Below are 17,238 nucleotides of genomic sequence, written 5' to 3'. Positions count from 1 at the left end.
GCTTACCCCCAAATGCCTGATAATTGTGCACTTCAGTTTGGCTTATGTCAATTTAGAACAAGAAGCTAACATACTCCCTGGCACACAGTAGGCAGTCAAGAAGCTATAATTCTTATATCATAAATCAGTGAGGGACAAAAAGGAAACTGAAGTTTTAAGGCTGTCAGGATCCTCCTTTCTGAGGATGGTTTATCGCCAGATTTGTTTTTAAAACTTTAAGATATGGACTGATCCTGAATTCATTTTGACCTGCATTGACTAAAAAAAATGTGTCATAAGGAAGTAAAGGAAATAAGGTTTTCTTTTCCTTATTGTTGAAAAAAATGTTGCTGTTGTTTTGAAAAAGTGTTGGAGCTCAAACTACCAGAAATGTGAAAAAGAATGATTCTAGTTGAAATCTTATAAGCTAATTTTAACTTTATTTGTTTTCCATAGCCTTGGGTTGCTGGGTCAGAAATGTCATTGCTAACTGTATTTGTAAACTTGTTATCCCTAAAAGCCTGCCTCTGCTGCAAAGCAAGGGATATGGTCTTGTTTTGTTTCCTTTGATCAAGGAATAGAATATCACTTGTTGGCTCTGAAACAAGAAGTCTTAAACTTAAACAGCCTTTTGTTTGCTTTTCTCAGTGAAATAAAGCAGGAACAGTGTGAAGGTGACTGAACTAAATATATATGTTTATATCTTGAATGGCGTTGAATATTAGGACCCAGGATGCTGTTGGCCTTTAGTTTTTTGCATTTTTGCATTGCAGTGGTATCATGATGGAGCTCTGATTATTATTTGTGTAATTAACTATTCATATATATTTGTAGAGCAGTTATGGTAATATAAATAAAAATGATAGAACTATTATAAGAATACTGAAAGAGTCATGACCATATTGATGAAAGGGGAAGTCTTTACCTAGGTCAATTTTTCTTTCATCTCTGAGGTTCTACCTGATGAAGGCAAAACAAAGCCTGGCGGCAGATGATGAGCCATTGTGTAACGATACTGTATTGCTCTGGACACGGGTAGGGATTTTGGCAGGCCAGTCTACATTATAACACTAAATTAGTCTTGCAGATTTTTGTTCCAAGGGCATTAAGCATCATAGTGGATGAAATATTCAAAACTTATTTATAAATGAGAATATGAGGTGAGTGTAGGTATCTGGGGCAATATTGTTATCTCTCATATTACCCTGGGACAGCTTTCCCTCCCCTGACATTGAACCCAGCATAATTATTTGGACTGTCTCATTTCATTCTTACAGCAACTTTATGTGGTAGGTATTATTATTATAATAGCCATTTTGTGAAGAATGAAACTTAGAGTGGTTTTACAATTTGGCAAGAGCTACATAGCTAGAGAATTTAGGAGGTATTTAATTTAAAGTTAGGATCATACCAATTGAGAACATATTTATACCTATATATATATAGAGAGAAATATATAAATAGATACAAAAGGATATATCAGTAGATATAGGTATATCTGCCATGTGCTTTTTTGGTTAAATAATATATGTATTTCAGAGACTTTCATGTCAGCGGAGATAGATCTTTTAAATCATTGCATGAAATTACATATTTGTATATATTATAATTTAGTAAGACATTTTCTCTATCATTGGACATTTAGGTAATTTTCCATCTTAGGCTATTATAAATAGTTCTGTAATGAACTTCCTTGCACAGGTATCTGTGCACACCTGCAAGTATCTCTATAAATACTTAGGTATAGCGTTATTGGATCAAGGGCATTTACATTTAAAATCTTGATAGCTACTCTCAAATTGCGACCTTTTTCCTGCTTTTCCAAGTGTATTCTTTTTCCTATATCCTCACAAACACTGGATGTTGCAGTCTTTTTTAAAAAAAAAATCATCCTATGGGTGAATATATAGTATTTACTTCTTGAATTTGCTTAATTTTTAATGAAGTTGAGAATCTTTACATCATTTATTGATATGTCTTTGTTGAATTCTCAGTTTCCTTTCCCCTACTTACAGATGTGGTTGTTTAAGTTGATAAAACCCTTTTTATATTATGAATATTCATGTTTCATTTTGATATATGGCAATATAGTCTCCTAATATTTGACTTGTTTTGTAATTTCATTATGGTATATTTTGTTACCTAGAAGTTTTTAGCATTAATTTTTAATCAAATAGTTTACTCATTTTCTTTAGGATTTCTAGGATCTACGGCTTTTTGGGAATGTCCTCTCTAGCCTGTTAAACATTGTCCCATATTTTCTTTTAGCAGTTTAATAGTTTATAATTTTTGTTCTTAACCAATGTTAAGTTTTACTTTTTGTTAATCATATGAAATAGGAATCTTTTTTCATATGGATATCTCATTCTTTCCCTACTATTTATTGAATAGACCACCCAAGCTAATTTGAATAGAAAAGTAGAGGAGTGAAACAGAATAGAGTACAAAAATAGATCTGTCTTGGGGCAAACTGCACTGCCTTAATAAACGAAGTTTTATTGTATGTTTTGGTATCTGATAGGGTCTATTTCCATCCTTATTCCTTGTTTGCTAGCAGCTTGTTAGTTTCCATGAAAAATGTTAGTGGGATTTTAATTTTGATTGCCCTGAATTCATAAATTAAATTGGGGCAAAGAGACATTTACAGTAATTTAGGATCATAGAGGTTTTTACAATATTAAGGATTTTAATCCAATAACATAGTATGGCATTACACTTATTCAAGGCTTTTTGAATTTTTCAGTTAAGTTTTATAGATAAAGGATATCCTTGCACATTTATAATCAGCAATTCTTGAGTGTTTTATAATTTCTGATCTTTTCTGTTATATTTTCTAAAGCTGTTACGGGCTTTTTTGGTAGTTTTGAAATTCTGTTTTCACTGAACTCTTGTTCATTCTAACAGTTTTTCTGTTTAACCTCTCGGATTCTCCAGGTAAACAAAAGCTTAATTTGCAAATAATGAATTCTGGCTTTTCTGTTTCATGTATTTATAGGTTTTACCTATGTGCCCACATAATTTACCAGACTATGAACAAGCTGAAGATGAAAAGTATATTACATTATTTCTTCTCTACAGAATTAAATGGTGCTATGGTCATCTGATTGCTACATGCCTCAAACATTATTTAAAGTACTGTTTTCCAATATGTAGTCATATAGTTAGTTGTCTGTTTGTTTTATTTAATTTCTGGTTATCCCCAAATGGACTTTATAAACCAGACTGATTGGGGAAGGACATTTGATGTATACACACATTTTTTAATTCATACATTAAGTTGGTAGCAAAATTGTTATGTTCCCATATGAATATCGTTTGAATCCTTGTTTAGCAATCATATACTTGAACCTATTAGCAGAAGTAGACAAGTGGCAAACATCAATGGAATAATTTCCAGTCATCTCTGCCGATAGTTTCCAGGACATGTACGTTCCAGATCCAAGTAACTTTTTTTGTATGTTGTTAAAGTTTGCTCCCCTAGGCATGCTGCACTGTGGTCCACTCAACTGTCGATGTTTTCCAAAAGATACGGATATAGATTTTTTCTAGTGTCTTATATTTGAAATATACATTCCACCTCTTCTACATTTGAATATGTGAATCTTTGTTTATTTAAGATTCAACTCAAATATTTTCCCCTCCATGATATTCATGACAATAAAAATTTACTTGGTATATTCCTTTGTTACATCAGTTATTACATATATTTTAGTTTATTTTGATTTCTATGTCCCTACTGAGCTGTGAGCTACTTGAAACTGTACCTTCTTCAGTGTCTAGCACAATGTCTGGCATAGAGTTGATTCTTTGTAAATTTTTGATGAATGAATAAATAAGTGATTACCAAAACATATAAGGGAAGTGAAAGATCAAACAGGCTGTCTAAGAGGAAGTCATAAACCTGACAATTTATGAAAAATATTGGAAGGTTCTATGGAAGGGGCATAGGAAGCATATTTTATGAAAAGATTAATTTAAAAGGTACAAACCCCATAGTTTAGAAGTGTTCGTTTTGATGTAGAAATGTTTATTGTGTTGGAGAAATGTGGTAGAGACCAAGTGAATGGTACAAGGCTATGAAAACATGTTGAGTTTTATAAAAAAAAAAAAAAAAAAGAAAACATGTTGAAAGTCAGGAAGAAAAACAGTTATGCATTCTGGTACAAAACCTATAAATGACACGATTTTGAGAAGTATGTAGAATTAGGAACCACACTACATCTGTTTCTTTGTACGCAGTATATATTTCTGGTTTATAGGTTACCATATACAGCATGTAAGAGTTGCCAGTTTTCCAATAATATGAATGTAAAGCACATCTGGACTAGCAGGGCCAGCTTTATAGGCAATAGACTTAATTTCTTTCATCTCTGACCTTCTGTCCTGCTTTCTATTGATGTTTTTATTATCACTTTGTAAAGTATATATTTTTAAAAACTACTCACTCCTAGATTTGGGAGGATATGACAAAGTTTTGTCAGGCACAGTCTAGATACTTCATAATTGTTGAATTTAATTGAAAATGTCAGTTTTTATCATGCAAATTAATTAGGCTTGATGAATTATACATTTCTTTTTTTTTTTTTTTTTTTTTTTTTTTGCGGTACGCGGGCCTCTCACCGTTGCGGCCTCTCCCGTTGCGGAGCACAGGCTCCGGACGCGGAGGCTCAGCGGCCATGGCTCACGGGCCCAGCCGCTCCGCGGCACGCGGGATCCTCCCGGACCGGGGCACGAACCCGTGTCCCCTGCATCGGCAGGCGGACTCTCAACCACTGCGCCACCAGGGAAGCCCTATACATTTCTTTTTAAAAAATATTCTTCAGTGTATTAAGTGAGGGGTTGTATACCTATTTCCAGTTACTTTTCAAATAAAACAAATATTTCAGCAGAAAGAAGATGTACAGCTACATCTGAAGACCACATTTAGTAGTCTTTTGAATGATTTAGGTCAGAAAGAAAGAGCTACCAATATCCTGTTTGTTCTGCAGCTCTTGAGCAATATTTTGATAGTCATTTCATTAAAAGGTTCAATGAGGATTTAATTTATATCTACATGGAAGTAAAATGAGAGATGACGAATGAGAGCTTAACACAGCCCAGTACAGAATAGAAGTCAGTTTCAATGATTCTGTGTTTGAAATATAATTCTAATAAAACCAGCACACTGCAACATCAGGGCTTGTATAGGTCATAGCATGAAATGGGTTCAGTGTGGGTATTTGCTTCGGTAAATAAAGCCTGAAGATGCTTTACCTTAATTTTATTGCAGCTAATATGGTATACTCTGATTCTATAAAAAGTGATAAATGTTGCTAACCATATAATGTATTCTGTGGCTAATGTTGTCTCTCAAATTATTAAAAGTGGTACATTTTTTAAATTAGTAAGTTATTTTTAGTCTGATTCAGTTTTCCTTTTCTTAACATCTCAGTTGATTTTATGACAAAACAGTTGTTTTGAAGAAATTCTTCGTACAAAAATTTTAACTTACGTAGTTTTGGATATGTAGCAGATTTTTTTTTTAATCAAGAAAACTGTCTTTTCTAGATCTTCATCTTTTTGTTGATATCTTACTACAGGTCTTCAGCACATACTCCAATGAAGACTATGACAGGAGAAATGATGAAGTAGACCCTGTGGCTGCTTCAGCCGAGTATGAACTTGAAAAGCGTGTAGAAAAGCTGGAACTTTTCCCAGTGGAACTAGAGAAAGGTATATGAGCTCTACAATGTTAATAATATTATATTGCTATGTTAATAATGTAGAAATGACTTTATTTTCCCTAAGTATAGCCTTTTTCCCCCCCACGAAGGATTGGATAAAGCTTTATTTCTCATGGAGGGTTTTATTTATTAAATTTCAAAAATAGTTTATATGAATTCTGTATAGATGGTGGATTGAAAGACTCCTCCCTTACGCACTCCACTGAAACCCATCTACTTTAGTTTGCTGGGTTGGTGACTAGGAGTAGGGAGGTGTGAGTGAGGTCTGATGTTTTCTTGGTACTCCTGCAAAGCGCTGGTGCAGGTGAGGAGTCCAGAGAGAGCTGCCGTAAGTGAGAGCTTGGGGCAGGTGGTTGCTTTGGGGATTTTTGGTGGAGGGAGAGTGGTCATGGTTAGATTCTGAATGTAGTAGATAGGGGGAGTGCTGGGCCTTTAGAAAATGGTGGATTTTTGGAATGAAGGCAGTGGAATCCTCTTCATCTCTGAGGGGAGAAAGCTAAAGGAAAGCAGGGAGGACAGGAGCAGAGGGGCTTGCTCCTGATTTTTCCCTGGAATCACAGACTGCCTGCTACAGTAACTGGGGACCTACGGGACCAGAGCCTGCTGTGTTTACCATCATAAATCATCACCTGGGAACTGAACTAGGACCTAATGAACAGAAAAATAGCACATCTCAGAGAGCTTTGGAAAAAAGCAGAACAAACAGATGACAACTTGAATAACAAAAAAACCCAAAGAAACCAAATAAAGATGTTCAAGTGTGGCTTTAAAAAGACATTCTTAGGGCTTTCTTGGTGGTGCAGTGGTTGCGAATCCGCCTACCAACGCAGGGGACACAGGTTCGATCCCTGGTCCGGGAAGATCCCACATGCCGCGGAGCAGCTAAGACCGTGCACCACAACTACTGAGCCTGCTCTCTAGAGCCCGCAAGCCACAACTACTGAGCCCACGCGCCTAGAGCCCGTGCTCCGCAACAGGAGAAGCCACCGCCATGAGAAGCCCGCACACCACAACGAAGATTGGCCCCTGCTCGCCGCAACTAGAGAAAAGCCCACGTGCAGCAGCGAAGACCCAACACAGCCGAAAGTAAATAAATAAAATAAATAAATAAGTAAAAATATATATATAAAAAGACATTCTTAATTAAGCAAATTAACAACAAAAATATTTATTTTAAGATTAAAAATTTCAGTAGAGGAATTGAAAAGGTTATTGTTGAGACTCAAATTGGTTATCTAGAAGGTCAAACATAAGAAATGTCCCAAAGTAATTTTCAAACAGAGCAAAAAATCCAAGAAAAATCATGAAGGAGACCCAATATATAAGTTGTAATAGAAGGGGAAAAGACAGTACAGGACAAGAGACATATTAGACAAAATAGAAGAAATTTTCCTGAGCTCAAAATATATCTGAACCTCATAATTTAAAGGTCCTAGCCAATTTGTTGCAAGTGAAAGGACTTTAAAAAAAATTCCCATACTCAGACACAGCCTGAGAAAATTTTAATCTTCAAACATAAAGTGAAAATCTTACAAAATACCAGGCCAAAAGCAAACAAAGAAGCAAAGGTACTTGCAAAAAGGTAGTTATTAGACTAGCATCAGACTTCTTACATGTAACACTGGGAGTGGGGAGGTATGTATGATTTCACACACCACTGAGAAGAAAAAGGATAATGATCCAAGAATCCTTTATCCATCCCAGAATATTTACCTATCCTGATGAAAGAAAGAAATTTGCTTATATGTAAGGACTTAAAGAACATATCTCCTTCATAATTCTCAATTAGCAAGGAGGAAAAGAAACAAAGAACAACTTGTTCAACACAGCAAATGTTAGGGAAAGAGAGTTGAAAACTATGTAAGTATTAAGCATAAAATTGCTTGGATGAAAAATATGTAAAGAATACCAATTATTACACTAAACAACACTGGCCAATAATTGTTCCTATAAAAGACACTTTCATTTGAGGTTAAAGAGAATGTAAGAGTGAAGCTTACACTTTTCATCCATTTAAAAATGTAAAAACCATCCTTAGCTTATGGCCCATACAAAGACAGCTGGATTTGGCTGTGGGTCATTGTATTGCTTACAATAGCAAAAATGAGAGCAATCTGAGTAATCATCAATGATAGGAAAAGGTATATAAATTGTAGCATATCTATTCCATAAAATATTACTCAGCAGTAAAAATGAAGGAGCCACAGTTCCATGTAGCAGTGTGTTATGATTCTTACAAACATGAAATTGAGGCAGGGTGGGAAGCAAATCACAGAAGAAGCCATTCAGTACAATTCCATTTATTTAAATTTAAAAGCCAGGAAAAAATTAAACAGCATATTCCTTAGAAATACACAAATAAGTAGCTTTAAAAAGTAGTATTAAGAAAAGGGAGGAATGGTAGCACCATGTTTAGGATAATGGTTACCAAAGGAAGAGTTATGATTTCAGGGAGGCTTACATTAGTGGGCTTTTGGAGTATTTGTAATGTTTTCTGTCTTTGTTAGGACATGAATGTTTGCTTTATTTTTGTTTTACGCAATGTTTTGTAGGTAAATGTTTTTATAAACTCTTTTGTTTGTATGCTACATTTCATAGTAAAAGTTAAACTAGAAAAATTAAACTAGAAGAGAACTAAATGAAGTAGTTATTTTTAATTTTTTGAGGAATCTCCATACTGTCTTACATAGTGTCTCCAGCAATTTACATTCCCACCAAGAGTGCACAAGAGTTCTCTTTCCTCCCCATCCTTCCCAACACTTGTTATCTCTTATCTTTTTGATGATAGTCATTGTAACAAGTGTGAGGTGATATATCATTGTCATTTTGTAGCTATTAAAGCTGTAAAAGTTGTATTATAGCTATTAAAGATACAAGATCTGAGCAAATAGATATTCTGTATTCTTGGATGAGAAGACTCAGTATAGGAAAGTCTCTCCTATTCTGTCTTCTATACCTATAAATGAATAAATAAATTTAATGCGGTTCAAGTACAACTGCCATCAGAGTTTCATTGTTAGAGGGGATTGCATAATACAATACTAAATTTTATATGGAAAAATACAGACCTAAGGGAAGTGTGGAAAAGAATGTGAAAGGATTTAACTTCCCAACTATCTGAATGTAACGTGAAGCCTCTATAATCAGAACAAATTGTATACGTATAGCAGTTGATCAGTGGAACAAAATACAAGGTCCAGGGAAAGCTGTACGTGTGCATGAGAATTTAATGACATGACACGTAAGACACTCTAATTTAGAAGTGACAGGGTGCTTTACTATTATTAAGCTGGAAAACATCATTTTCATTATATCATATATAAAAATAACTCTACGTGAATTACATAATAAAATATTAAAAATGAGAAAGATATTTGATGAAAATTTATGTCTACATTTATCATCTGGGCTTGTGGGAGGAGGGGCTTAACCAAAATGGAAAATCAGAAATTATAAAAGAAAAGATGGACCAATTTACTCATTCAAAATGTTAAACTCTTAAAGGCAATATTGTCAAACAAAGCCAAGAGATAAGTGATACATTTGAAGGGGGAAATATTCATCACAGATGACATGGAGTTAATAGCTATAATATTCTAAGAGTCTTCGGAAATGATGAGAAAAAAGAGTCAGGCAAAACTCATTAGAAAAATTGGCCCTTTACTTCAGAGGAAATCTAATGGCCCAAGTTCATATGAATACAAGCTCAAATCTCACTAGCAATGAGGGGAATGCTAAACTAACATGAGATTTTTTTTCCTGACCTCCAGAGGGTGGTGATAACATCTTCCTAACACAGCCTTATAGTTGTTTCCATCTTGTCCTGGCTGCTTTGCATGCTTAGTGCTCTGCCTGTTCCTAGGAGAGTATATACAGAGGAAGACAGGATGGCTGCTGGGTTCTTGATGGTGCAACCGCAAGAATCAGGGCCTTGAAGTTGTGGCTTGGACTTAACCCATGCTTGACATCTCAAAGAAGCTGTACAGAGATGAGATTAGTCACCTGGTCTCTGTGGGTTGATTGTACTCTTTCTTTAATTTTCCTTCGGTTATCACCATGTCTTTCACGTCGGCAATGGAATTGGGGATGGCTCAAGCTGATATAATAGTTTTGCCCACAGTTGGGTTTTCAGCTTTGCAAATCTGAGTAATTTTCCAGTTAGAGCATCAAGAGGAGCTATGGAAGGAAAGAAGATAATTTTACTAAAGCCTGAGTCCAGGCAGGGAAAATGGATTTAAAAACTCAGATATAATTTTCATGCAGGTTATTTGCAGGAAGTAACTATTATATTTAATGGCATGATAGTATAGAGAATCAACATTTGAGGGGAACCCTTTCGATATACTGAGTATGGGAACTCAACATTGGCTTGACACGTGATAATTCATAATGAAGAAAAAGTCCTATAAATACAATGAATATGAATAAGAATTCAGCTAACACTTAATACACACCAGAGATTTCATACAGGAGAGAAACCCTATGACATTTTTCAATGTGGAAAAGTCTACAGAGATCATCTCTTAAACTACACAAGAGCAAACACACTGGAGGAAGAAAAAAATACTTCTTTGAATGTAAACACTGGGAAGGCTTTTGGTCATCATTCATCCCTTTATCAACATGAACAAGTTCACACTCTAGAGAAACCCTATGAATATGATGAATATGTGCAATAATAATTCAGCAATACAGCTAACCTTCATATACATAAGAGAATTCATGTGGGAGAGAAGAAACTTTATACATGTGACCAATGAGGAAGAGCCTTCGCACAGATCTAACCTTCATGTGCGTAAGAAAACTCATTCTGGGGAGAAACTCGAAAACTGTAATGAATGTAGGAAAGTTTTTAGCAGGAGAATGCCTCTCGATGAACATGAATATCTATACTGGGGAAACGATTAGAATGTAATAAATATGGGAAATGACGTGTGCAAATATTCTAAATGTAAGGAAGGAAGGAAAGTCTCCAGTGATCACTCATTTAGTCAGCAGTTCTCACACTAGATACCTGTGCCTAGAATCAATGAGGACGTGCCTTCAGCTGGGGATCACGTCAGACATTTCCTCCAGGGAGAGCACTCTACATAGCTTTCTTTAGCACACAGCTGAGCAAACGCATCACTTTTGCCAAATGACATACTTTTAAACATATGTAGAATAAAGATGTAGGATTATGAGTTGTACTTAGAAATACTTAAAGCAGAAGCTGGCAGTAACTAATAATCAATGAGATGAACCTTATTCAAAAAATTACTAGTTGAGGGCTTCCCTGGTGGCGCAGTGGTTGAGAGTCTGCCTGCCGATGCAGGGGGCACGGGTTCGTGCCCCGGTCCGGGAAGATCCCACATGCCGCGGAGCGGCTGGGCCCGTGAGCCATGGTGGCTGAGCCTGTGCGTCTGGAGCCTGTGCTCCGCGACGGGAGAGGCCACAACAGTGAGAGGCCTGCATACCGCAAAAAAAAAAAAAAAAAATTACTAGTTGAGAATACTTAACAAATTAAAGGTTATTGCTAAAAAGGCTTTTAAAAGCATCAAGTATTCTATTGAGCACATGAGCCCGTTTTCCTTTAACACTCCACCACTGCTGACTAGCCAATACCATCTATTTTTTATGCAGCTAATACACCATTACTATAAAGACTTTGAGACTATCAGAAAATAACTTTGAATGTTAACCAAAAAATGTGGAATGCACATAGTGTATCTTTTATTTCATTAATGTTAAAATATGTGTTCACAGAGAGGAGAATTGGAAATATGGATTTGTAAGTGAATTAAAAAACATGTTTGTCAGTATTGTTCAGAGGGCCAGTAAAATGGAAACAAAAGTGAATGCCTGTTAGTAGAGAAATGGTTGGATAAGTTACGACAGCTTCTCACCATGAAATATGCATTATAAGTGATTTAAGGCTATGTAAGTTGATATCCATGCGGTATCATTGGATTAGAAAAGTAAGCTGCAGAGAGAAGTAGGTATAATATGATCTTGTTTGTGTAAAGAAAATAAGAAGGAAAATTAAGCCATATATAATATGTATATTTAATTATATGCATATAATGTATATATCGTATCTGATGATACGTTTATATGCTTGTATAGTAGGACAGAGGAAAGTACTGAGAGACACATACCATCTTATTAACATGAATGGGAATATGGACCAAGTAAAAAAGAAAAGAAGACCGCATAAATAAAGGGGAAATTCCAGATATATTATGATCACATTTATTTAAATTATATATATATATATATATATATATATATATATATATATATATATATTTGAGGATGTATGGTCTGTGCTTAAAAATATTATTTAGTCAGGCAGACTGATTGCTCAGTAATATTACCTTTTTGAGGGATCACAATGGAAGAGCCACTGGCAGTAGTAAAATGAGACTAAACTAATGAGCCTTTTGAGGGGTCTAATTTGACATCCTTGCTCCCCAGCATAGAATAAAAATTCTGTCAGAGGAAGCATATCAATATAGTTCACAAAGAACAAAATTAAAAGCAGCAAATAGATCTCAGCAGCTAATTGTGGACGAGTGTAAAACTTAGGTTGTTTCATTTTTTTTTCCTTTTTCATAGATGAGGATGGACTTGGTATAAGTATTATTGGAATGGGTGTTGGAGCAGATGCTGGACTTGAAAAGCTGGGAATATTTGTCAAGACAGTGACGGAAGGTGGTGCTGCTCAGCGAGATGGCAGGTAAGCCAACTACTGTTGTTAATAACTCAAATCTCCTAGGAAATGTTTCTGGGAATTTCTTTCAATGGTAGCTTTCTTTTGACTTTTTAGAACAGAATTTCAGAGTGTGTCTCAGATGTGGAAAATGTTAAAACACTTGAATTACTTTCTGATTTGCAGGCAGAATACATTCCTTTAATGTATATTAGATAAATAGGTGGATGGATCTGTTATCTGTATCTGTCTTTGTATCTATCCATTCATCTATCTAGCCAGTGGAAGGTGAGCAGAATCATGGATGTGTATCACTTAAGAATATGTACTGTGGAGATCAGCATATAGTTTTCCCTTCAGAGGTATCAAAACAAATAATAATAGTTCTGGCACTTCTGAAAATGACAGAGGTAGGAGGGAAAATAGGAACTAATTCTGCAATGATGGTAATTCTGGAGATCAGTGTCTCTCAAAATGTGTTCTGTCTAAAAACACAGGTCCTTGAGTGCCACCTAAATCTGGAATTAAAATCTCTAGGAGAGGGTTAAACATCCACCTTGGGTAATTTGGATGCACACCAGAGCATCAGATGGGCATTGTTTTATGTCTTAGCTTTCATCATCTCAAGCTACAAGTATCTTTAAAGATTTGATTAATCCTGACCCTAGGCTCCTGATGCATCAAGTTGGGGCTGAAACAGAAATAAAAGTAGACTCAAAAATATGAGTGCCAAATTCAAAGAAATGTCATCTTATTTTTTTTAGGAACATTGAATAACTGGCTTTGATTTTTTTCAAGGTTTAAGTATGTATCACTCAACCAGCTTATCCAGAAATAATAAACCATGTTGAAAATTATTTGTGAACCTCCAATGAGACCAATAGTAGTATTATTTGTTTCATAATTTTAAAAACATATTTATATACATAGATGTTTCCCAAGAGGAACTAAATTGATTTATTTAAATAGAAAGCCACGCCTTCAGTACCATCTCTTTCTATGTGGTTAGGGACCACATCTTAGCCAGTAGCCTTATTTGTATTCCCATAACACTTGAACAGAGAAGGTCTGAAATGAATGTTTTGAGTGAATGTTCAGCTGAGTGAATGTTTATCACACTTAAAGAAAGTGAGATATTAATATTTTGTGTTTAAAAGTAATTTATTAAGTCTTCCTCCTTTTCAAAGTAGTTAAGGAAATAACCTCTTTGCTCCTTCAGTGAATTATATAATGGTAGTAGTAAATATTTCCTATTATTAATTTAGAACCTTTCTTCCAAGTGAGCTAAAATTTGTTTGTAAAATCTGTATCTTTTTTCTTCATGCTTTGTGAAAAACTTAAGTCATTCTAAAGTGATAGGAAATAATTCTTACTGTTAATATTCAAACATATTAAATTATTATAAATCACCTCTCAAGTAAATGAGCCACAAAGCCAAGCCAAACTACAAATTGATTAAAAAGCAAAAAAGTAGAGAATTTTGTATTCATCAGTTAGTCAATTCCCATTGTTCTAAACTCAGAACTATTTGTTTTTCTGTCACTCATTTTTTAAATTAGGTTTGTTTTCTATTAACCTATTTACTGATTTGTTCTCCTGTGTAGTTAATAATATTTACACTGATATGAGAACTTTGCTTTATCAGTCCCAGTGTGCATTTCCTCAGTCCTTCTAAATGAATGTTTACCTAGTACAGTAATCCTGCTGTTGTTATAATAGATGCTTAATAAATGCCTCAGTGAATATATTAAAGAAGACAACTTGATGTAATGAAATGAGCAGAATCTTTGGGATCATGTGACCAGGAGTCTTAATTTCATACCCTCTACTTACCAGCTAAGGGATATTGAACAAATTACTTAATTTTCAGGTTTCTACATTGCAGGATTTTTGTATGCATTAAATAAGCATGTATAAATAAAAAACCTTCCACAGTGCTGTTTGTGTATGAAGCTGTTCTTGACTGAAGTAGGCATAAGCTTGAAATTTATTAAAAATAGTTATTATGGGAAGTCTTATGAAAACCTATAGAAAGATGTACGAAATAGGTACAGAATCATAAGATTTTGGTGGTCAGAGGGACTTTAGAGATCTTTTCCATACCTTTCATTTTATATGAAAATTGAGTGTGTGTGTATTTGAAAATAAGTGGTCACATTATTACACCTATGGCAGTGTTCACATCTTTTATTGGGTTGGCCCAAAAGTTCATTTGGGTTTTCCGTAAGATGTTATGGAAAAACATGAATGAACTTTTGGGCCAACCCAATAAATTATTACACTATTATTACGACCATTATGGGTATGCTCATTTGCACAGTATTTTAATGTTTGCTATTTAAAAGGTATCAGTATTAAAAAACTACAAGTGGAACACTTGGTTGCTGCCTACAGTCAATAATCTTCTAAAGTTTTGTTATGTATACTTACTGATACAGAAAGATACTGTGTTAAGGATTCACAAAACAGTATGATTAGTATAATGCCATTCTTGTGTGGATATGTTTTCTATTCTTTTCATCACTCCCCCCACCTCGCCCCCATCTCTCTCTGTCTCTCTCTTTTTTCTCTTTCTCTCTCTCAGAAAACCTGGATTTAATATACACCAAAGTGTTGAATGGCTCTAGTCTGTGTTTCTTTTTAAATTTCATCTAATATGGAATATTTAATTTTGTATAGAGAATATGTAATATTTTATATATTTTAACCTGCAACTAAAATTAATAAAGTTATCACCATGTGGCCTTGGGAAAGTTACTCTTCAGACCTTAGTTGTGGACAGAATTAAAGTTCTGGGTTAGATGTTCCTTTTAGCTTTAAAAGATTGAGTCTGTATTATAGCTTTCTGGCTTGCTTCTAGCTTCTTAATAACTCTACTTAAGAAAATGATTTCAATTTAATCTCAGATTTGGGCAAACTTCCTTCAAGGTATGTCAAATAAACAGGTATATAGAGAAATTCTTTTCTCCTTCCTCTGCCCATCCCACCCACAATACAAGAAGCCATTTTTGTTGTGTTGCTTTTACCCCTTCCAAATGTCTCATAAACTCATCACATTTTGAGTACTTCTAAAATTTTGCCATGGATATTTATCTCCAGTCATCTAGTATAGTTAAAAAGTTTTGAGTCTTCCTTATTATTTGATATGTTGTCTTAACATTCTAAATGTCTCTTCACATCTGTCTGTATCTTTTCATATGACACCTGAAACATAGGGGGTGCTCAATAAATATTTGTTGAATGAGTGAATACCTGTGCTTTAATCTCTTTCAAGACATTTAGTACTGGGACCTAACATTTTTCTGTTCTTTTCTTCTCCTTTTTTTTGGGCTACTTTGCCTCTTATAGTTTATCTTGTAATTTAGCTGAGTGGCATGATAGCCATTTACACTTTCTGTGTTAGTTCTAAATTTTTATTAAAATAATACTAAATATATTAACCATTAGTTTTTGCTGCCATAATTTTATGAATGTACACAGGACACTTTAACACACTATTTCTCCAGTCCTCTTTAATGAATCTATAAAGCAAAATGAATTTTATAATAACACAATTGAAAACGCTGATAGTAGAATAAATCATGTGGATGGTAACTGACAAAAGATATTAATAATGCTGGGCTAAAGAGGCAAATTGAAAATGCATTTAAAATCTGTTTTGTTTCTGGCTCCTTATGTTTGTTTCTCAAGCTTTTGCTTGAGAACACTGTCATTTTAGAACACTGTCCTGTTTATTTTTCAGTTTTTTGGAAAAGATAATCAAATTTGAACTTAAGGTGCAATGTAGTTTATCCTCATTCACGTGTTGGTTTAAATGATTTTAATCATTTTGAACAATCTTTCTGGTAACACTAACATATAAAACAGATGAAGAATCCTATTCTTCTGCTTACCCTGCAGCAAACTCTCCCTCCTTGCAGGACCTGTGTGTCCCCATGAGGTATCCTCAAGCCTGGGACAGCCCTGAATAGGAACTTCTGTTTTCATGTGTCCATATATCCTAATTCCTTAGTCAATGGTTTCCTCTCTGCACACACACTCTTTTGTCACTCTTCTAATTAAGCATCTTCACCCCTTAGAGAGTTTTGGGATATTACTGCTCTGATATGTATTTTCATATGCATTTAAAACTTTGCTATCTAGCATTTTGGGGAAAACTCTGTGTTGTCCAGTGTTCATTAATGTTGCTTCAGCTCATTTCCTTTTCATTCATCCTTGGTTGCTTTGTTGATATAAGCCCTGTGAGGTAGGATTTTTGTTTTTGTTTCCCCATCCCAGATACATCATGTCAATAAATAACTGCCCAGTAACATTAAACAAACTCCAGAGTACTCCAACTTAGATATTTTTACTAGCCTTACCCCCACTGATTCTGGTTTTTAGATTCAGAATTGAGGGATTTCAGAAATATCAGACTGAGGTCGAAAAGCAGTCCGTATTGCACACTTGTGTTTATGAGCACATGGAAACATTGAAGAAATGGCCAGGACTAGATGCCTTTTACAAACTAGCCAGCTGCCTTCCTGTAAATTCCATTCCAGTAGACAGTGTTTCCAGGGGAAAACAGGCTATTTCCTCTGCTATTCTGGAAAAAGTTGGGAAAGTCTGTTATCTGTATTCTTTCTACTCTGGGGTGGTCTAATGCAGAGAGCCGTCCATTTAATTTTTACCACCAGGACTCATCCTTTGTCTTTTCTGTGCTTCTGATTATGAACCAAGATTTGAGAGGTATTACCAACTACTACTAGTGAGATTGCATCTAAAAGTTACCTTCTCTCAGGGTAAGAGATTGAAGCAAAGTAGGTATCAGATGCCAGAAAACTTTTCCCTACCGTAATAACCACT

General features: G+C 34.9%; 1 protein-coding gene across 4 annotated transcripts in view; it reads left to right on the top strand.

The window, feature by feature from the left end:
* PPP1R9A (protein phosphatase 1 regulatory subunit 9A) overlaps positions 1 to 17,238 on the top strand; it is a 311,948-nt gene that overhangs the window by 167,846 nt on the left and 126,864 nt on the right. For all 4 annotated transcript variants that reach the window (XM_065883481.1, XM_065883482.1, XM_065883479.1 and 1 more), the window contains 2 exons: positions 5,559 to 5,691; positions 12,300 to 12,420. In XM_065883481.1, coding sequence (XP_065739553.1) covers positions 5,559 to 5,691; positions 12,300 to 12,420 — 254 coding nt within the window. The remainder of the gene's footprint in view (positions 1 to 5,558; positions 5,692 to 12,299; positions 12,421 to 17,238) is intronic.

Source organism: Phocoena phocoena, chromosome 9 (genome assembly GCF_963924675.1).
Source record: "Phocoena phocoena chromosome 9, mPhoPho1.1, whole genome shotgun sequence".
Lineage (NCBI taxonomy): Eukaryota > Metazoa > Chordata > Mammalia > Artiodactyla > Phocoenidae > Phocoena > Phocoena phocoena.
The sequence above is the reverse complement of the archived record's forward strand: the minus strand, read 5'-3'. Positions and strand labels throughout refer to the sequence as shown.